Source organism: Meleagris gallopavo, chromosome 21 (assembly GCF_000146605.3).
Source record: "Meleagris gallopavo isolate NT-WF06-2002-E0010 breed Aviagen turkey brand Nicholas breeding stock chromosome 21, Turkey_5.1, whole genome shotgun sequence".
NCBI lineage: Eukaryota > Metazoa > Chordata > Aves > Galliformes > Phasianidae > Meleagris > Meleagris gallopavo.
Window position 1 is genome coordinate 8,640,344 of NC_015031.2, and position 20,691 is coordinate 8,661,034.

Sequence of the window (20,691 nt, forward strand, 5' to 3'; positions counted from 1 at the left end):
TCGCTGCTCCCCGCTGCGCGCCGCGCGTTTCTCTTCGGAACTTTTCCATATATCGAGCGTGGCAAATTCTTTAAACTTTCGCCAAGACTCCTAACTGAGCGCTGAGCGGTGATGGGGAGGATGGCGGAGGTCGTGGGCCGGGCGAGAGCCGCCTTCAGCTCGGGTCGGAGCCGGCCGCTGGAGTTCAGGCTGCAGCAGCTGAAGAACCTGGAGCGGATGGTGCAGGAGAAGGAGCGGGAGATCCTGGCGGCCATCGGGGCGGATCTGCACAAGGTTTGGGGTTTGGGGTTCTCCTTCACAGGGTGGGGAGGCCCAGAGCTGTGCGAACCCCAAGGGGCGCAGAGCTCGTGCTGGGGGCAGGGCTGGGGCTGGGCGGGCTTTAAGGTTCCCTCCGACCCGGGTTTCCCCCGGCGGGTCCATCGCGTGGGGGAGCTGGGCGCCTTTCCAGCCGTCCCCGATCCGTGCCGTTGCAGTGCGGTCGCAACGCCTACAGCCACGAGATCATGGGGGGTGCTGGGGGGAGCTGGCCCTGACCATGGAGAAGCTGCCATCGTGGGCGGCTCCTCGGCCGGTGAAAAAGACCTCCTGACGTTTCGGGACGAGGCGTACGTCAACCCCGAGCCGCTGGGGGTGGTGCTGGTGATCGGAGCCTGGAATTACCCCTTCGTGCTGGTCATGCAGCCGCTGATCGGGGCCATCGCCGCAGGTGGGAACCGCCAGGGCCCGCATCCCTCATGGGGGTCTGTGTGGGGGCACGAGAGGAGCACGAGGGCTGTGTGTGTCTCCTAGGCAATGCGGTGGTGGTGAAGCCGTCGGAGATCAGTGAGCACACGTCCCAGCTGATCGCCAACATCCTCCCTCAGTACCTGGACCCGGTGAGTACACTTGGTGCCTGGTGTTTGGATACTTTGTGGAAATATCTGCCTTGGTTTCACGTGGCTGCTGTGGGTTAGAGTTCAATTAATTGCCCCTTATCACCAAAAGGGCGTAGGTAGGAGATAGAGGAATATTTAAACTGGTTGTAGAGTACGATGACACGCTGCTATATTCTTTCTGTTTTCGTGTAATTTATTGTGCCTTCACAGTCTTGCTGCAACATGGCCCTCTTTTTGATGCTCATCATAGCATTAAGGGCTGTGCAGGTGTTTCTCTCTGCAATACCTTCTTTTTGGGATGTGGCCTGTAGGCATGGGTTTGTGCTGTTCCTGTGAATCAGGCTGCTTGCTTAGCAGCACTTGGCTCTGGTATTCATGTCCTACTGTGCTGGTAGCCCGATGTGTTTTCCCTTCTTGTTTGCACTGTTTCACCCAGACTTTTCCTCTTGACAGCACAGCTCCAGCATGTGTGTTTTTCTAGGCAGTGAGTGTTTTCTCTAAGTGGGGAGTGAGAGCTGAGGAAAGGGAGTGCCTGCTGGTCATTTATGCTCCAAGTCTTAAACTGTGGAAGCAGCTCCTCAGCCTGACTCAGCCCTAGTCTTGAGCTCAGTTTTTTTTTGCTTGTTTCTTTGGGACAGTGTAGTAAATAAAATTTCATTTAATTGGAAGGAGCAGAGGACATGGCCTCATGGACAGCTGCTCACTTGATCTAATTGCTTTAAATCAAGGTACATGCAGGGCTCTTGTTTGCCTGTGCAGGAGCTGTACCCGGTGGTCACCGGGGGAGTGCCTGAGACCACAGAACTGCTGACACAGAGGTTTGATCACATCCTTTACACCGGGAACTCTGCTGTGGGCAAAATCGTGATGGCAGCGGCTGCCAAGCACCTGACACCTGTCACCCTGGAGCTGGGTGGGAAGAGCCCCTGCTACATCGACACGGACTGCGACTTGGCCATCGCCTGCAGGTCAGCCTGCCGTGGGGCTGAGCAGTGGGGCAGGGGGACGTGTGGGCTCTGAGGGACCGTAGGTTCCTGAGTGGTGCTGCTGACAGGGCGGTAGGATTATAAAGGACAGTGCAGAGAACCCCTCTCTGTTTTTCTGCAGGCGGATAACGTGGGGGAAGTACATGAACTGTGGGCAAACCTGCATTGCCCCAGACTACATCCTGTGCCACCCGTCCATCCAGAGCCAGGTGGTGGAGAACATTAAGGCGACGCTGCAGGTGAGCGTGGCAGCTCTCGTGCTGTGGCAGTTGTCCCTCTCACCACAGAGGTGTCATTTTCTATCCTGGCAGCCTCGATGCTGCTGCTAAGCTGAAGGTGCATCAAACACTTGGTTGTGCTGTGTGCTATGGCAGGAGTTCTATGGGGAGGATGTGAAGAAGTGTCCAGATTACGAAAGGATCATCAACAAGCGTCACTTCAAGAGGATCACGAGTCTGCTGGAAGGGCAGAAGATTGCCCATGGGGGAGAGACCGATGAGGCCTCCTGCTTCATAGGTAACTGTGCCAGGTGTTGGGCAGGGGAGGATGGGGGCTTGCATCCAGACAGCAGCCCACAGTCTTATGTTGGCCCCGTATGCGGCCCTGCTTAGCACATTTCTTGCCCTCCTCAGCACCCACCATCCTCACGGACGTTTCTGCGGAGTCCAAGGTGATGGAAGAGGAGATCTTTGGGCCAGTCCTGCCCATTGTGTCTGTGAAGAACGTAGACGAAGCCATTGAGTTCATCAACCGTCGGGAGAAGCCGCTTGCCCTCTATGTCTTCTCCAACGACAAGAAGGTGGATCAGGGCCCTGCTCCTCCACAATGCTGGCTCTGCACACTTTGGTTCTTTGTGCAGCAGCCTCAGGCACAGCTCCCCACAGGATCTGCATTGGCTCCTGTTTGTGTGTGGATTGCAGTATTTGTCTCATGTTCCCAGAGCTGCCTGGTGCATGCTGAAAGGCTCTGGATTTGCATGATATTATGAAGCAGAAGGATAACAGCTGAATTTCCTGTTTGGTGATTAGCATGTCATGTAGCTGTTCATGATTTTGGTATTTTTAGTATTATAGAGAAGAGCTCTAGTCTTTCCAACTTTAACTTTAGCATTGCATGGAGACGGCTTGGTTGAGTTGTCAGCGAGAGAAAATTAACATGATGGCCTGGTGGGCCTTTGCTCCCCTCTCAGTCCTGCTTGTCTCTTCTGGACCTTTGTAATTTTTTGCTGTTGTTTTTTCTTCTTTCAGTTAATCAAGAGAGTTATCTCAGAAACCTCCAGCGGGGGTGTTACTGGAAATGATGTCATCATGCATTTCTTCCTTTCAACCTTACCCTTTGGTGGTGTCGGTAAGTTACCAGAGCTCCTCTTTAAGCACTCTGACTTGCTGCTTGTTAGAACAGCAGTGGCTGGTTTGCTGTTGGCCACAAGTGGCCAAAGGTGTGACCAGCTGAGGTCACAGTGTGATCTGGCCACGCTCTGTGTCTCAGGGAACAGCGGGATGGGCGCCTACCATGGCAAACACAGCTTTGACACCTTCTCCCACCATCGCTCCTGCTTAATCAAGGATCTGAAGATGGAGGGCACAAACACGGTCCGGTACCCTCCCAGCAGCCAGAAGAAGTTGGATTGGGCCAAATTCTTTATTCTGAAGCGATTTAACAAGGGCCGTCTGGGACTGATCATGTTGGCCCTGTTGGGTGTTGTAGCAGCAGTGGTGATAAAGGTGAGCTGTGGCTCTTTGCTTTCTACTTGAGTGCATGAGCATTTTGTTTTACCTTCTGCACCTCCTCTCTTTGCAATTTCAGTCCTTTCTTAGAGGCTGGTCTGTTTTTTTTGTCTCCTGACACTTACGCTTGGCCCACCTGAAATGATCAGCATAAAACAGAAATGTCCTCAGAGAAATCTCCCTGCCTGCTGTACTGTTTCTTTCTCTGTCCTGGATGGTGACACCTGTGCAAAGCTCCCTGCAGAGACAGATGGGGGTGGTTCATTTTTTCAGACAGCTGTGATCAGAAGCGCAGGAGCCCAACAAGCAGGAGGAAATAATCAGCCTACATAGCTGAGTCCAGGTGGAGGTAGAAGAGCCAATGACTGGCCTTGAAGTAATAGCTAGGGAAGCAAGCCCTGTCTAGGTGAACACCTCAGTGAAGGGGAGAGCTCACAGCATCTTGAAATCATTTGGGTTTTCTCAGAATCACCAGTCTGTGCTGAAGAGAAAAGCTCTCTTGGTTGTGCTGGCTGTTCAGAGGCTGGGCTGGCTCAGTGTGTGTTAAGGAGGAGCAGGTTTCAGAGCACTGCTGTTGCTGTTACAGTGAGGTAGGAGCCTTTCTCTTTTCCCGTGTGCAGACCTAGTTGATGTTGAGTGAAACATTGTTAGAGCAGTGGATGTGGGACGTGGGGATGCTTCTGGCACTGGGAAGCAGTGCCTTCCCCCACAGCTCATACAGTGTCTGAGATAACCAGCATGCCCAGGGGTGGAGGCAGACGAGCTGGATGTGGTGTCACCCTGGGGACATCAAGGGGAGCAAGGAGGGTTGCTTTAGATTGTTCTAGGAAGGAAGTTGATCTTTTTTCAGCAAAACCCTTACAGGAGGGTGGTGTTGTGTTTTGCTTTCACAGGTGGCTTTCTACTGAAGAGAGGAGAAGGTGCCATAACCTGTGTGCAAGTCATATTTTGGGTGCTCACTTTGTGTCTGTTTCTTTCACTTCAGTCCTGTTTTTCTTTTGAGCTGGGTTATTTCTGTGAGCTGTTGAGCACACAGAGCAGCCTTGGGAAGGCACTAATCATGAGGAGACCTGGACTCCTGCTTACTAATAAGCCACACTGAAACAGAGGGACCAGTGGATACAAGCTCTCAAAAGGAGAACTGAAGAGCAAGAAATAGAGCACCTGACACCACCCTATGCCCTGCAGAGGCACTGCTTCCAGGAACACACACCCCGTCTTACACCAAACTGCCTGGCTTCATCCACTGACAAACAGGAGCTCATGTTTCAGCTGTAATTGGTTTGACAGTGTTTTCCCTGCAGTTCTGGGGTCAGTCTCTTCTGTTGTGCTCCAGCCAGCCTTGCTCTTGGCGACAGGTATGATACAGGCTGTGCTGCTGGTGTGCTGGCTCATGCTTTGTTCTGATAGTGTTGGTTATGAATAAATCGGGTGAGATTCCCACTTGCCATCTATTTGGGGTGGAATATTCCTGGATCCCCGTGAGCCAGAATCATCCACAGCTGTTGGGTGATGCAGGCTGACTCCTTTTGGGGGCTGTGGGGCACATCATAGCAATTATTTGATAATTACAAGACTACAAAGAAGATAAGTGCCATGTCTGTATTTTACTAATGACAGAGGACCCCTGAACAGGAGAAAGCAATTACTGGAGTGTGTCCCCCAATGTGTTTGAGCTTCTGGGTCTGCTGAGGTCTTGCACTGGGTTATGATATGGGACCTGCTCTAATTTGGGGAGATGGTGGTGGAGAAATTGAAGGCGGAAGGACCCTGTAAATGTTCTTTAAAGAAAATCTGGAAGTGATGACTGAATGCATTTCTTAGCAAATTGTGATCACTACGCAGTAGGTGGGATTTCTTCGCGTCTGGTGAAAATCCACATGCTAAGGCTTTGTAATGAATTATTTTGCAAATACAAAATAAATACTAAGAATTTAAATAAGAAAGCAAGTGTGGTAAGTCACTGCAATCTCCTGTGGAATCCTGCCTGTCCTGTGCCACGCCAGCTCTGGCTGAACTTGGCACGTGTGTGTGCAGGTGGCAGCTGTTTCACGTGTACCTCCGTCCCAGCACAGCAGCACAGATCTCCTGCTGTCAGGGAAGGATCACTAAATCTGGCTGGGCCACTTCTGCCCCTATTCTATGCCAATCCATCCTGTAAGTGTGTCCCACCTGCACTCGGTCTGTCCTCCTGGGACAAGTGGGATCACTTTCACGCGTTCAGCAGCAAGCAGTGGTGTGGCTGTGCGCGGTGTCGGAGGGTCCCCAGTGCCTGAGCAGCACCTCCCTCCCATTACACAGAGCAGCAAGCTGTGATTTGATGCTTGTGAGCTCACAACACCAGGGGATGGCTGGGTGAAGGGCACATTGTATTGGGCCCAGGCCAAACATCCTCCTGTGGGAGGAGAGCGCTGTGTAGGAGCAGGGCTTGTGCTTGCTTGCTCTGCCTGGGAGGCAGCTGGCAGACAGCTGTTTTGGGGTAACTTACTTTGCACAGGGCTGATGGTGTTGGCTGTGTTGGGCATTGTGGTGATGGTGGTGATACAGCTGAGTGGTGCTCTTTGTGTTCCCCGAGCTCCATCTCCACCCCATTGCTTTGTGGGGCTCTGCTCCCCCCTGGGGGCACCCAGCCTGTCTGTCCTTCTGCAGGTGGTGACCCTATGGTGAGAGTTCCCTGCACCCAGCAGAGCCATAACCTATCGTTTTCATCCTGCATTCCCATTGCTGAACAACTTCTCTACCAACTGACTGAGTAGAAGCAAAGGAGCCCCGGATAACTCAGTCTGCTGCTGAGCTGTTGCAGCCTGAAACCTTTGGCCATGTCCCAGTAGTGCGGGCGGAAGGGAGCGGTCCCTGCCCCACGCTGCAGATAGGAGCCCTTGGAACAGCTATTGGGCTTGGGGGAATCATGTTGGAGGAAGGTCACTCATTACTGAGCCTGGCTATGTAACATGTCTCACGTGATCCCTGCGTAAAGCTGCCTCATATCAGCAGTGAGCCCAACGGTGCGTGCTGTGAATGGGACAGCCTTGGCTGAGCAGCTGGCAATCTCACCTGTAATGGGATTTCTGTGTTCTGTTGGTGCACTGCTTGTCTTTCACCTCATAGTACTGAACTGGGAGCCTGACCCTTGCTGGATAAAGTCTTGTTTCACCACAGAAGCCATCTGGGTGTCCCAAGGGCAGCGCCTAAAGGATGAGCCCAGTTGAGTTCATTCTTTATTTGGCATTGTCAGAGCAGTGATGTGAGCTCAGCTCCGATCAGTGGGTGAGAGCTGCGGCAGGGCAGGAAGGGACGCCTGCATTGCTCGGTGTAGCAGCCCAGAGCCACGCTCCTGGAGTCGGAGCAGCTGTAGGGCCGTTCCCAAGCAGAAGCCGATGAGATGCCGCCAAAGGCTGAACTCTATGGGACGTCCAGGTGCAGTCCGGTCTGTGCTTTGCGCATCCATCCGCCAGGAGGGGCCTCGGTCCCCAAAGCAAGTCCCTGAGCCCTGCTGCAGGTCAGTGTTTGCTGGTCACGAGCTTTATCACAACGCCGAGTGCGAGCACTGCGATGGCCGCGACCGCCGCCAATCCTCGCCGCAGGATCAGCCCCCAGGTGGGCGCAGCGCCCGGCAGCGCACCGCGCGGCTCCTCCTGGAAGTTGGCACCATCCGTCCTGGTGATGCCCGTGAGCACCACGCCGTTCTGAGCATCCACTCCCGCTGCAATGAGATGAGGAGAGGTCACCGTGAGCCTCTGCCAGAGATCTGCGCGCTGCAGACACGTAGCCGTCATCCCCAACCCCGGCCGTACCTACGCAGCCCCGCACCGTTGCAGCAGGGAGGTGAGTGTGGGGCATCAGGGATGGCCCCTTGCTGTGGGGCTCGGGGTTCTGCTGCTGCTGCTGCTCCTCCAGCGGCTGCGGGGTCACTCCTGCACGGCGCTGAGCCTGGGGGAGCAATGGGACTCAGCCGGGGGGGGATCCCCACCTGCAGTGCCTATGCGTGTTTTGTGTGTCCAGAAATGGCACATTAAAGGATGCCCCCAGTTCCCCAAAGCTGGTGGGAACCTCAGAGCTGTTAGCTCAGAGGGGCATCTTGAGGCGCGTGTGCTGGGAGGAAGCAGAACGCGAAGGAGTATCCGTGGTCTCAAACACGGGATGGCAAAACCCAGGGCTCCATCCCATCCCACTCAGTGGGTGCAGCACATGGTTACCTCCTCAGCCGCCTTCCTCCAGTCCATGCGGCAGATGTAGATGAGGAAGCAGGTGCAGAGCATGGAGACGCAGACAAGCATGCTGAGCCACAGCCCTGCCGAGGGCATGCTGGTGTCAGCTGGGCAACATCACCAGGCAGACCCAACCGAGAAGGGACAGCGAGCCAAGAATGGGGACATCACCAGGGTTGTGGGAATGGGGCTGCCCAGCAGAGCTGCAGTGGTGGCTTTCCCCAGGGTGATTTAGGACACTCAGCAGTGCACTGACTCTTCCAGTCTGCCCCAGTGCTTCCAGTCCCCAGCAGCACTGCAGAGCCAGGCAGAAGAAGCAGCAGGGAGCTGCATCCATCTGGGGGGGCTGGGGGAGGCAGTACCTATGACACCAATCCTGGCCACGAAGAGCAGCACAGCTCCCAAGGGCAGTCCCACACCATAGTAGCTCACAGCGTTGAGGATGGCACCGAATTTCTGCTTGCCTGTGCCTCTGAGCACCCCACCACAGGCACACTGCGGGGAGAGGGAGCAGGATGGGGCTGAATTTGAGGCTGTGAACCAGCCCTGAATACAAGACTTCCCCTGCCTCCTATCATAGAATCATTAAGGTTGGAATACACCTCTAAGGTCATCCAGTCCAACTGTCAGCCATCACCCCATGCCCACCAAACCGTGTCTCAATGCTCATTTCTCTTCGCCCCATCCTGCAGGTTCGGTGCTTTTCATACACTCAACTCCAAGATCCCCTTCTAAAAGTAGCAGCATTCCCAGGGACTTACACACATGGCTTCAAACAAGTGGAAGACGACATAGACCGGCATGACCCAGGCCACCAAGTCGATAATCTCCCTGCAGACAAAGAGCCAGCAGTCTCTTTTTGGGAACAAACATCCATGGCCGAGAGCTGGGGGCACTCACTTTTCATTGGTAAAGATGTATCCCAGCACGTCCTTTGTGGCAGCTAAAATGGCCCCTACAGCAATGCAAAACCCCCCTGGAAAGGAAAGCAAGGAGGTGAGTGCATCCTGATGGCAATGGGGAGCTTGGAGCAGAGCAAGAATGGGGCAGAGCACTGCTGCTGACCTGTGCAGAGCATGCTGGTGGAGGAGGATCTCTTGGCCACCTCGATGTCACCGGCGCCCAGAGCATTCCCCACCTGCACGCTGGCAGCTGTGCCAAGTCCCAGGGGGATCTGCAGCCACAGGGGGTAAAGACAGTGGCAAGAGGGACAATGGAGCATCAGGCTTAATTTTGGTCATCTACTTCATGGGAAGGGGAGGTGGAAGCAAGGAGGGACTTGAGCATGGAGAGGGGAGATGTAGAGAATGGAGCTGAGTGAAGCTGAGCTTTGGTTGTATCTGAGCTGGGACTGACCCTGATCTGAACCCCAAACCCCCATCACTTACCATGAAGGCAACGACGGACACCTCGTAGATCACAGACTGTGCTGACAGCTCCACGACACTCAGCAGCCCTGGGGGCAGGAGGTTCAGGTGCTCAGCCCCTGTGATAACCACAGTGCCCCATCTCACCCTGGCAGTCCCTCTCCCTCTGCTGACCTATCAAGAAGCTGCCGATTTCATAGGTCCACCACTCGATGCACATCATGAGCATGCTGGGGATGGCCAGGGAGGTGAAGCTGTCCCACTCCAGCAGGCACTCTCTGGACCAGCCTATGGAGAGGAGAGGGTTTGGAGGTTGGATATTAGGTTGGATATTAGGAAAAATTTCTTCTCGGAAAGAGTGCTGATGTGTTGGAAGGGGCTGCCCAGGGAGGTGACGGAGTCACTGTCTGTAGAGGTATTCAAGAAAAGATGTCACAATGAGTGACATGATCTAGAGCAGTCACAGGCATGGGTTGGTAGTTGGATGTGATCTTACTGGTCTTTCCAACCTTAATGATTCTATCGAGGAGATGATCCATCCTGATGGAAGCCAAACTGGCCAAATATCACCCCAGAAGCTATTAGCAGAGCCCCCAGCACAATTCTCATGGGCTTTGTGTGACCTCTAGCTGCAAAGCATGCACATACAAGCTGAGCTGCAACGCTCAGCTCATCCTTCCCAGATCAGAGCACCTGAGGACAACCTCATGCCTACGCCTGCGCTCATCCGGCTTTGGGGCCAAACCCTACAATGCCTCGACAAAGGGCTTCCTTCCTCCCCAATTAATGGTTACTGCACGGTGCTCTGCCAACGCCTGCATGCCAAGCTGCCACTGGAGCAGCACAGCATCCCCAGGCTGGGGTTAATGTTTCTCCTCCAGCACTAACAGAGCTCACTCAGAAGAAGCGGTAGAAGATTGACGAATGCATGCATAAAGCAGGAACTGGAGGGAGATGCCTTACCTCCCCACGTCTTCACGTGGAGCTTCTTGCCTACAATGTACAGGAACAAGAAAATGGTTTGAGAATACTGAGCAATGGTGTTGGCCCAGGCAGAACCCCTGGAAAGGAAATGAGAAAGGCTGTTGGCATCGTGCTCACATCTCCCCGGGTTTGGGGTGCTGGAGCCTGATGTCCCTGGGAGCACCAGCCGTGGCTGATGGTGTGGTGTCCCCAAAAATGACTTGTTGGTTTCATTTTCCCCCCTGCAGGCATTACTCACACAATTCCCAGGTGGAACACATAGAGGAAGACGGAGTTGGCGATCACATTGACAATGTTGCCAATAAGCCCACTCAGCACCAGGGGCCACATGATCATCTGCAACAAGGGGTGAACAGGGGCTGCCATCTGCCATGGCTGTAGGAAGACCCCACCAGCCCCCCCTCCCCACAGCTTTAACAAGAGAGGAAACTTCTGGCATTGGAGGTATAGCTCTGAGATGGAGACATTGGATGGGATGTCCATTGGGAAGAGGGATGGATCTCTCTGGAAGAGCTCTCCATGATGTTTTATGGGTGTGTGGTTAGGGGAGCCCTGAGCTGAGAGGAGCCTGGATGGGCATGGGGTGTGGGACCTACCTGGTTCTGCAGGTACCTGGTCTCCAAGTTATACAGAAACACTGCCTGGAAAGCAAATGGATGCATGAGCTGGGGCCAGTGCTGGGACAGAAAGGTGCAAAACACATGGCCAGCAGCCAGGGCTTACCGGCAGAGCTGGGACAAACGCCATCACATAGAGCTGGGTTAACCTGGGGGACACGAGAGGTACGGTCAGCGAGGGACACAGCCACCAGCACCCCACAAAGCAGGGCCCCCTGGATTCCACCCAACCTGGAGACTTCAGGGTCCTGGCGGATGAGCAGCAGGAGCTGCTCGATGTTGATGAGCACAGCGCAGCAAGGGAAGCAGCAGAGCAGGAGGATGATGATGGCACGCTGCAGGATCACCCCCACGCGCAGCAGGTTCCTGCTGCCATAAGTCTGAGGGCAAGAGCACGGCATGAGCTCTGCTCCTGGGAAGGGCTCAGTATTTCCTCTGGAGTTCAGTGCTCCCGGTTATGGGATGGCTGCTGGAGCTCAGCAGCACCGGGTGATGCTTGAAACCCTGGTGGGTGGCCCCAGGGCAATGACACCCACCTGCGATATCAAGGTATCACATGCTGAAGACAGACCGTATCCTACAGAGATGGCAGTGACATTTATAACCTGGAAATGGGAATACAAACTGAGAAAAGTGAGTATTTAAGGCTTTTAAGTGAGAACAGTTCAAAGGAGGCTGAAGTCTCCTCTGTCCCCTCTGCCTGCAGGTCTCAGCCACCCGTCCCCATATCCCAGCCCCACAGCACGCTCACCGCGATGGCCAGCGTGACGGAGGCCAGCTCGACCTTGCCCAGGTGGCCGCAGAAGATGGAGCTGACCAGGTGTATCAGGAAAATCAGCAGCTGGATCAGGATCTGAGCGTGAGGAGAGGAGATGCGAAGGTTGGAGATGGAGGTGGGTGGTGGGGACACCTCCAGGCTGGGACGTGGTGGGGACAGGAGGGCGGCATTGGTTGCTCCCTTCTCTGGGTCCTTACCAGCGGCCCTGCCAGCACCAGCAGCTTCTTAGCATCCTCCCAGAAGCTGTCTGGGATCAGGCGCTGCATCCAGCGACGTTTCTTGTTGCGGCCATCGGCTGTCCCCTCGCTGATGCCGTTCTCCTCGGGCCGCTTCATTCTGCTGCTCTGCCAGGAGTGAAATGTTTCCTTTTTTCTGCGCTCTGTTAAAGCTGCCGGGTCCCACAGCCCTGACAGGGTGAGCAATGTGTAACTTGGGGGTGAACTTCAGCCTGGCCGGCTTGGCTGCGTACGGCCGGCAGCGATGGGCAGGGCAGGGAGCGGGGCTTTGGGCAGCGCAGATCCTGCGTCCCACTGCAGAGGAGCCCAAGAGCTCAGCGAAAACTGATGTAGGAGCTGAGCCTTCCCAAATCGTCCCTGTGAGCCCTCATACCCTGCTCTGCTGTGTCCGGTGGGCAAGAAAGTCGTCCTCCTCTTCCAGCAGAGATGGAGTGTCTGTGGGTCCGTCCGCTGCTGGCGGCTGGCTGTGAGTGTTCTGGGCCGTTCTCATCTCAGCGCGGCGTTGGCCAAGACAAGCCGGCCCCATTGGCTCCAGCTGTTTGCCCCGCACAGCGCGGCCGCGTCGGGTTTCAGCAGCACTGCTCTGCCAGGCCAAATATAGCATCCTGCCTGGGCCCAGCACAGGGTGCTGGCAATGGCTGGGAGCTGCTGCCCTGGGAGCAGCCCCTGTTCTGCACAGAGCAGACAGTGGCTCCATGCCTGTCCTACTCTTCCCGGGCTGTGGTGCCAAAACAACAGTGACTGCAAGCAGGTCACAGCCTGGCGCATCCTCCCACGCCTGGGGACGGCCCACTGAGGCTGTGGTTAATGCCTGCTGTGAGCTCCTGTATGAACCATCTCACCCACAGGCACCCATTGCTACATGCCAGGAGGTGCCTTGCACAACTGGAGGTGATGATTGCGTCCGAGGGCTGAGCACACAGCCTGCAGCATCGCTGCTGCCACACCGCTGCAGGTAGGAGAGCTCATACAGGGGGCAGGCAGTGCTGTTAGCACACGTGGCATCCCCTTGGCAGCACCACAACACCCTCCCCAGTGAGAACCAGCAGCAGCTGAGGTGCACAAATCCCTGACTGCTTCTGCAGCCTCAAACCCTAAGGCCAGGAGTTAGAGGCCGCGTTTAAGGTTATTCTTATGAGGCTTGGTCATCTACACAAACCAGCACACGCCTCCCCTCACCCAATTTGGTCGTGCCAATGACCGGAGTCATGTTCACACCCTGTTAACAGCACAACATTTACTCAGAAAACTTTTATTGTATCAAAATCCCACCTTACAAAAGTGCAAAGAAGAGTTGCTCTAGGCCCTGTGCCTGTCACGCAGGGCCGGCGCCCAGTGCCCTGGCAGAGCAGTCAGCCCTTTTCCAACACAGTGGGCCTTGCACAACAGTGGGCTCCAACACCTTGAGGTGCTGGTGTGCAAGGGACCACACTGAACAGGCAGTCTGGGCCTCTGCCATTAGCAAATGATTTGGACAAGTGCTCCCAGCAAGGAGGAAGCAGGACGGCAGCACGGGGTCCCTGTCTCCATCCCTGGCCACGCCAAAGGTAAGTTCCAGCCTTCCAAAGTGACATCTCCCAGGCAGTGCTGGAGAAGGGACCAGTTCTCAAGCTCAACCCCTTTAAGAACCATGTGTGTGGGACAAGATATTATAACCAGAAATGGAGCAAAGTGAACTCTGTGAGGGGCTGAGGGAGAATTACTTCCTGCACCATCCTCCTGGGGCATCACTGTGTGCCCTCCTGCACAGTTCCCTGGTGGCACGCTGGCACTGCCTCTAGCTGTGGGCTGTCTGGAGCCGGACCAGCACGCCCACCAGCAGCACAGCAAGGGCAGCAGCAGCAGCCAGCACCCGACAGACAATCAGGGCCCTCCATGCTACAGCAGGAGGAGCAGGGACATCCGCTGGCTCTTCCTGAGTGATGAGCTGGTGATCTGGGAGCCTCTCACCTCCTCCCACCATGCTATCAGGCAGCACCACGGTCTCCACAGTGTCTGTGTCTACAGAGATGTAATCTGTGCAAGAGAGGTGAGTGCTGTAGGGAAGCTGAACTGCAAAGCCTGCAGCCCCCATCTGCTCCTCGTCCAGTCCTGAGGGTCCTCTCCGAGGCTCGGGGCTGAGGGGAGATGCAGGTGGGCTCTGGCTCTTCCCTGGAGCAGCCAGGGTGGTGACAAGGGTAACAGGGACCAGCACCAGACACTGTGCTCTTTCCAGCTATCAAAGCTGGAAGGACAGACACCACAGCCATGGCTATGAAGGAGAGGAAGGGCTGGGTGGAAGATTTGTGCTCCCTCGCTGTTGTAAGGCATGGTTACGTACCTATAGCAGATGTTTTGTTAGCAGCTGTGCCATTGGAGTTCACATCTTCCAGCTGTTTTTTCAGACCAGCTCGGACTTGAGCCTAAAAGCACACACAAGAGTTGTTCTCAGAGCAGAAATGTGCTGCCCAGCCAAGCAAACCTGAGCCTCCTCCCTGACCCTCCCAAAGCAAGCATGCTTAGCCCAAACTGCTCCAGTACTACAGAAGAGGACAGAGCTGGTGTCACTTTAGCTCCCCATAGACATCTTTACTGCTATTCTGGGGCAAAAACTGGCATAACACCTACTAGGAGTTACTGCAGGGAAGCACAAGTCTTACCTCTTCTGCAGCTTTTTTCCAATCCATGCGCATGACAAAAGCAGAGAAGGAGAGGGATTGCAAAGAGATACAAACGATCATCCCTACCCACAGACCTGCCAGAATGGAAATGAACTTCAGTGAGCGCTGATGGAAGCCCCACTGCTGCCAGTCGCGGTCAAAATGCCATACGCAGCCAGAGCTGCAGTGCTGAGCAGAGGATGCACGTACCCAGCACCCCCATTTTGGCTGCAAACATCAGTGAGATGCCGATGGGCAAACCGACGGCGTAATAACCGACAGCGTTGGCGATGGCACCCAGCTTCTGCTTCCCTGTGCCCCTCAGCACACCGCCACAGGTTGCCTAAGGAAAGCAGCAGGGAAGAGGGAGAATTTGAGAGCTGTGGAAGAGTTGTTTTGCAGCAATGCCAAGAGGCAGCTGCAAGCACAGGGGATGCTGAGGTGCTATGGGTGATGCAAGCTGCTGCTGTGATAGTTTTTTCAGTTTGCTTTTCTGTATCGTCGTAACAGATCAAGAAAGACCTAAAGGCACCTTTGCACTCCCCACTGTACCCCTACTCGCAGGGAGGAATTGCTCCTCATGCTGAAATACTCACTGCTGCTGCATCAAACAAGTGGAATGGAGCAAAGATGATCATCACTTTGGACACCAACATAACAATCTCCCTGTTAGAAAGACGTATGTACTGATCAGGGAAAGCAGCACAGTATGGGCTCGTGGCACTCTGGTTCTGATGCATCTCCTGGGCCAGCTGCAAAGCCTGATCCCAGCCTCTGAGCTGCTCCTGGGCAGATCGTTACCCAAAATGGTAACAAAACTCCAAAGAAAGCTGCCAACCCACTTGTCATTGGTGAAGATGTAGCCCACCACGTCTTTGAGGGTTCCCAGTAACGTTGCAACCACCACAGCAAAAACTCCTGAAAGAAAAAGAAATGATTGAACCTCAAAGGCTGCATGTGCTGCTTCTGAGCAGGTCCAGACCTCAGGGGCTTCACGTGATGGGGACGGGGCTTGGCAGATCTCCAGGTATTACTGCAGAACAGGACAAGGCTGCTGCCCTTACTTTTCCCCTTGATACTCTATCCACCATCTGGAGGTGGAAGACAGAATGCTAAATTGTGCTTTAACTATCAAAACCTTTGCACTAGGTTCCTAACAGTGCAGAAGAGCCAGGGTCTCACCCTGTCCAAACAGAGAAATCTGAATAAGTGGGCTTGGGTTGCTGGGAATGGTCACCAGCCCTGTGAGAGGTGAACTGAACCTACTGCTGATAATTCTTTTATTCCCCTCTGCAGGGACCTGGGCTGACCTGCGCACAGCAGAGCAGTGATGCAGGACGTCTTGGCTTGCACTACATCTCCTGATCCCAAGGCATTGCCCACTCTGACGCTCACGGCCACACTGAAGCCAAGAGGCACCTGAGAAGCAGCAGATAAAGAAGAGGTGAGTGCCAACAGCCTGCAGCAACTGTCTTCTTCCCCAGTAGGAAATCTGCAGCTGATCCCAGTTTTATGCACCCAGTCCTTACCATGTATGCTGCAGAGGAGAGCTCGTAGATGACAGACTGAGCGCCCAGTTCCACCACACTGAGCAGCCCTGGAAAAGATTCACCACTTTGTTAATTAGGTCAAAATTAGCTGCATTAACTTTTCCTTTGCTGACAAGAAGGCAGTGACTACAGGGTTCCCATCTAACACATGCAGCAAACTGCAGAAGCAGCCCTGCATAGGAAGCTGCTGGCAGGAGATGCTCAGAGACATACTCGAGAGGCAGCCACCTCTCATCTTGCATGGCTGCAAGATGCCCTGCAGAGCCACGGAAAGAGAATTTGGACTCACCTGCCAAGAAGCTCCCGATCTCAAAGGTCCACCATTCAATGCACATCATGAGCATGCTGGGCAGTGCCAGCTGGATGTAGGAGCCCCAGTCCAGGAGGCAATCTCTGGTCCAACCTGCAACGTAGGGGTGAAGTAGCATGAGCGCATGATCCTCTTTTTCCTTGCTGGATGAGAGCCATGAGGTTACGTGAACACTCTAAAGACAGCAACCCATGGGATGTTGTAGGAAACCAGCCTAGAGCTGCTGTACCACAGAGCATCCCAGAGGTGGGGGGAACAGGAATGGGGTTGGGGCTACAGTAAGGGACCTGAGGCCATGGCTACAGCCTCTCTCACAGTGAGGAGATCCCTTTATCAGACCTACAACCCAGGTGCTGATGACAGTGCCATATCCCCAGGGCCAGGCACTGGTCTGATGAAGGGTTAAGCTCTGAAGAATACCTCCCCATGTCTGCACGTGGATCTTCTTCCACCACACAAAAAGGAAGAGAAGAATGGCCTGAGTGTACTGAGAAGCAGTGTTGGCCCAGGCTGAGCCCCTGGGGAGAGAAACAGGCAGGTTACAAACAACACCCTCACTCATTTTTCAGCTCCAGCAGACCTGGTGGCAAGCACCTATCCCTTGCTGCAGGTATGGCCCCTTCCCCCCCCACATGGCACCCAAATTAAACCCTCACAGCCACAAGCAAACCCCTGCACCAGGCAGAGGCTGTCACCAGTTCTGCTCACACTTACACCATGCCCAGCTTCAGTGCATATAGGAAGAAGGCGTTCATGGCCACGTTGAGGATGTTGGCTGCAACTCCTGTCACTACCTGAGGCAAAATGATCGCCTGGAAGACAAGGAGAGACTTTAGAGTTTTCTTTTCTAGCACTGCCCAAGCTCACAAGCCTGCAGCCACGACCCAAGCTACCATCCAGCAAACACTGGGAAGACTTTCAGCAGTGTCTGAGGAGAAAGCCAAGAAGGTGGCTCCTGTTTCAGGTAAGATCAGATTGTACTAGACACACAGAGGACAGCATGCAGGGCTCAACAGTTGGTACAATCAGCTCAGTGCAGAGCTCGGAGGTAGCAGCAGGAGAATGGAGCAACCCAAAGGCGATTCCCACAAGCTCCTCCTGTCCCACAGAGCCAGCTGGAGGCTGTGGATCACACATTCCTCAGCCCAGCTCTCCCCAGGACAGGATGAACTTAGATCTCCAACCTTATCCACGTTCTTAGGAACTGGCCCAGAGCCTGGTTACACAATACCTGACTTAGTAAATATCTTGTCTGCAGCTGGTACAGAAACGCCGCCTGCAAGAGTCAGAATTCATTTGTCAGCACTGCTGTACTATGGTTCAGTGACCAGCTACAGTTTAACGCCTACAGCAAGGTACTTCCCACAGCTCTTGCATGGCTGTGTCAAGGTGCTACAACATGGCACACTGCCCACAATCCCGTGCCTATGCTTGATTTTAACCTTGGAGCACAGCTTCAGCTTAGAGGAGCTTCTCCGGAGAGAGGCAGATAACAGCTGAGAGTCCAGTGGCTGCATGTGTGTGAGCTGCAGCCTTTATCACAGAGCTCTGCAGCACTCAGTTCCAATGTCCAGAGCTTGTAACTTGTTGTGCAGAGACGTGGCCTGCAGTAAAGCCTCTGCACACGACTATGAAGGAATGCATGTTTTTGCTGGTCCAGCAGCTGCTGGCCAGTGCGCATCCATTAAGGCTTAAGAGGCACATTGTAAAACTCAAAATCATGCTGCCTTGTGACCTACAGAGCAAGGACCCTCCCTCGTTTCCCCATTTGTTACTGAGGGATGCAGAGCTTCTAAGAGCTTTAGCAACAACTTACAGGAAGAGCTGGAATAAAGATCATCACGTAGACCTGCGTTAATCTGGAAAGAGAGATGTTTACCAGTTAATGAGGCAGGAAAGCAGGAGCCAAACCAAGCAGAGTTGTATTTGAGCTCCACACAGCCTTGATTTCAACACTATGCAGTAACCCAGCCCCAATCAAACACCCAGTACATATAGGCCTGACCAAAGGGCTCCAAGGCCTGCAGGGCTGAGACCTGATGTGCTGCTGATCAGAGAGGGGTCACACTCAATCTCACTCTGACCTGGAGACCTCGGGGTCCTGCCGGAGGAGCAGGAGGATCTGCTCAGTGTTGATGAAGATCGCCCAGCAAGGAAAGCAAAACAGGAGCAGGATGAGGATCCCTCGCTGCAGGATGGTGCCCACTTGCTTCAGGTTTTTGCTGCCATATGTCTACGTGAGGACAGAGCACCAAAGTAAGAGTTGTGGGGAGCCAAAGGGTCTGGGCAAATGCTCAAGGCTGGGGCAGCGATGTCATTTTCCCTCTTGCTCCCAGCAGTGGCCACCAGCAGGCTGGTTGGGTTTAGCTGGCTCTTGAGTTGATTGTGCTTCCCTCTGCTACCCATCCTCCCACCTTTTGTGCCCAAAACCACACCACAGAGGAGGTGAGACACTGCCAACCAACCCCTCCAGTAACAAGGAAGGGGGAGCTGCCACCAACCTGGGACATCAGCGTGTCACATGCCGAGGCCAGACCAGAACCAACGGAGATGCCGATCACATTGATGACCTGGAGGAGACACAAGTGACTTGGGTAAGTGAGAATCATAGGGAACGTGGCCCAAAGCACCATATCCCTCCCTGTTGAGAAGAGAGACTGTTCTGCTGTGAGTTTTTTGGGAAGTTTCCAGACTTCCTCTGTTTTTCACAATAACACATTGATATTACCTAAATAGCCTATTCCTTGTTATGATGTGAAAAGGAACATCTAGCAAGGGATGAGCAGCTAAAGGACTACAAGCAGTGCAGCTCCCCACCACACACACACACAGCTAGGTCTTGCTGCCCAGCTGCTGGCCTTGCACAGTCACTGCCGTTCAGCTCACATCTCCTGCCTCTGCTCAGGGCAAAGGAAGGAACAATTTGGTGGATGCAATCTTTGTGTTGCATCAGGCTGTGCGCAAAGAATCCTCAGATAAGCATTCCTCCAGGGTTCTTCTTTTGCCCCTTCTTCTTTTCTATTCCCCTTTTTTTGATTTCTTACCATTTTCATGTTTCAAATCAGAGGGTAAGCAGAGCAATACATACAGACACGGCCAGCGTCACAGCATCCAGCTCAGCTTTCCCCAGATGGCCACAGAATATAGAGCTGACCACGCTGATCAGGAACCCCAGCAGCTGGGCTACAAACTAGAATGAGAAGAGGAGATGGAGAAGTGAGCACCATGGGGACAGAGGAGCACCGCCCTTCCCCTGCAGCTGGGCCATGGCCAGTTGGGTTTGAACCAACTGCAAGTTTCCCCCAGGTTGCTGGTGGCTCTGTCCTTAAACCCAGTAGTGTTTTGGTGTTACAAAGCCAATCTGTTAGATGTCCTTGTTTAGCTGAGGCTTAATGGTTTCCCTGAAAGCCTCTTTTCCATCATGGAAACTGAGTAGAGAAGGAAAATGAAAATTCCCAATGCTTTTTTGCACTTCCATGCATCTGGGGAAAGCTCAGCTCCCCAAAACACGGTGTCCTTTCCACTAAGTCTGGCCTGTACCTTCCTCTCCAGCAAGGATTGGTGATGCTGTCACAGACAGTGAGCTCAGGACCCCATTTGTCCTTGGCAAGAGGTCAATCCCAATGCAGCACGGAACTGCTGGAAGAGGATGGTAAGAGCAAGAGATCCCGTGGCAGGTGGGTACAGCTGGGGGGCCGTGCCTGGGGGCTGCTCACACTTCTGCCTTCCTTGCAGGCTCCAGAGCTGCTGGAGAACTAGCTCCTGTGAGGTCTGAGGAAGAACCAAACCAAACCTCCCACCGCTGCCTGCGGATGCTGCATTGTTTCAGGCCTCAGCACGTCCAAGCAGCTGTGAGTAATCCCTGCAGGAGAGCTCTGTACCTCTGTGACTGCTTTAGCACAGAGAGATAAACCTGGCAATCAGCACCAGCTTTGTTTTGAGGTTCTCTGTGCCCACCAAGCAGGGGATGGAAGCGTTGAGGGGCTGATGGGCACCGCTAGGGGAACAGAAACCACCGTGACTTCCTCTGCTGCACCGCGGCATTGGGGCCACGTGAGTGTCAGCGAGGACATCGCCCAGAGCTGCTCCACTTGGTCCTCGTCTACCAGGAGGGGCGGAGGGCTCAGGACACAGAGCATCCAGTTAGATGGATTTTCAGCCCAAGCCAGCAGCAAAGCCCGGGCTCCCAACGCACTGCCGGAGGAAGGAGACGGCTGGAAGGGAATCTGCCGCGCTGGGTGACAGCTAAAGGATGAACCACAGCGGTTGGACTCCGGCCGAGCCCCGTCCGTGCCGGCAGGCGGGTGCAGGCGGCACCGAAGCGCCTCGGAGCAGCGCCGGCTCCGGGGAAATCTCCGCGGAAAGCTCCGTTCAGGCCCTCCCGCGCCCCGCGCCGCTCCCGTCCCCGCATCCC

The 20,691-nt window shown here is 54.4% G+C and overlaps 4 protein-coding genes across 7 annotated transcripts in view; 1 reads left to right on the forward strand and 3 right to left on the reverse strand.

Annotated features, from left to right (window-relative positions):
* MRM3 (mitochondrial rRNA methyltransferase 3) overlaps positions 1-49 on the reverse strand; it is a 2,434-nt gene extending 2,385 nt beyond the window's left edge. Inside the window, exon 1 of the mRNA XM_010722172.2 lies at positions 5-49. Coding sequence (XP_010720474.1) covers positions 5-49 — 45 coding nt within the window. The remainder of the gene's footprint in view (positions 1-4) is intronic.
* Positions 7-5,534, forward strand: ALDH3A2 (aldehyde dehydrogenase 3 family member A2). The gene is given in 12 exon segments (XM_010722072.2): positions 7-273; positions 474-506; positions 509-578; positions 581-706; positions 790-875; positions 1,635-1,843; positions 1,983-2,100; positions 2,236-2,377; positions 2,494-2,660; positions 3,109-3,208; positions 3,350-3,585; positions 4,482-5,534. Coding segments are annotated over 12 exon segments (1,464 nt in total). The 5' UTR covers positions 7-111; the 3' UTR covers positions 4,497-5,534.
* LOC100538956 (multidrug and toxin extrusion protein 1-like) lies at positions 5,043-12,937 on the reverse strand. Of its 4 annotated transcripts, XM_003211826.4 has the most exons (18): positions 12,152-12,444; positions 11,740-11,886; positions 11,516-11,617; positions 11,301-11,369; positions 10,996-11,144; positions 10,871-10,913; positions 10,744-10,788; positions 10,386-10,483; positions 10,127-10,224; positions 9,338-9,451; positions 9,185-9,252; positions 8,862-8,970; positions 8,697-8,772; positions 8,558-8,627; positions 8,159-8,291; positions 7,785-7,879; positions 7,383-7,518; positions 6,990-7,291 (listed from the first exon to the last, which is right to left on the reverse strand). In XM_003211826.4, exons 1-18 carry the CDS (start codon positions 12,380-12,382, stop codon positions 7,089-7,091), a joined length of 1,986 nt encoding a protein of 661 aa, XP_003211874.4. In that variant the 5' UTR covers positions 12,383-12,444; the 3' UTR covers positions 6,990-7,088. The 4 variants fall into 4 exon arrangements, with proteins under 4 accessions (XP_010720376.1, XP_010720375.2, XP_010720377.1 ...); XM_010722074.3 differs by lacking the exon at positions 7,785-7,879 and having other exon boundaries at positions 5,043-7,291; positions 11,740-11,881; positions 12,152-12,937; XM_010722073.3 differs by lacking the exon at positions 7,785-7,879 and having other exon boundaries at positions 5,043-7,291; positions 12,152-12,937.
* Positions 12,938-13,014: 77 nt separating this feature from the next.
* Positions 13,015-19,778, reverse strand: LOC100548109 (multidrug and toxin extrusion protein 2-like). The gene is made up of 16 exons (XM_019622020.2): positions 19,366-19,778; positions 18,779-18,847; positions 18,362-18,510; positions 18,094-18,136; positions 17,509-17,553; positions 16,992-17,089; positions 16,698-16,795; positions 16,257-16,370; positions 15,947-16,014; positions 15,728-15,836; positions 15,260-15,335; positions 15,014-15,083; positions 14,628-14,760; positions 14,418-14,512; positions 14,099-14,180; positions 13,015-13,794 (listed from the first exon to the last, which is right to left on the reverse strand). Exons 2-16 carry the CDS (start codon positions 18,785-18,787, stop codon positions 13,556-13,558), a joined length of 1,428 nt encoding a protein of 475 aa, XP_019477565.1. The 5' UTR covers positions 18,788-18,847; positions 19,366-19,778; the 3' UTR covers positions 13,015-13,555.
* Positions 19,779-20,691: the final 913 nt, after the last annotated feature.

Excerpts from the sequence above, each read along its gene's own strand:
- LOC100548109 (XM_019622020.2), bottom strand. Across the intron at positions 16,015-16,256 it reads GATCGGGAGCTTCTTGGCAG|GGCTGCTCAGTGTGGTGGAA; the intron begins GTGAGTCCAAAT and ends AATCTTTTCCAG. Across the intron at positions 14,761-15,013 it reads ACTTGTTTGATGCAGCAGCA|GCAACCTGTGGCGGTGTGCT; the intron begins GTGAGTATTTCA and ends TGCTTTCCTTAG.
- LOC100538956 (XM_010722073.3), bottom strand. The coding sequence starts at position 12,475 with ATGGAGCCACTGTCTGCTCTGTGCAGAACAGGGGCTGCTCCCAGGGCA. Across the intron at positions 9,452-10,126 it reads CCACGTGAAGACGTGGGGAG|GCTGGTCCAGAGAGTGCCTG; the intron begins GTAAGGCATCTC and ends TCCTCTCCATAG. Across the intron at positions 9,253-9,337 it reads AATCGGCAGCTTCTTGATAG|GGCTGCTGAGTGTCGTGGAG; the intron begins GTCAGCAGAGGG and ends TCCTGCCCCCAG.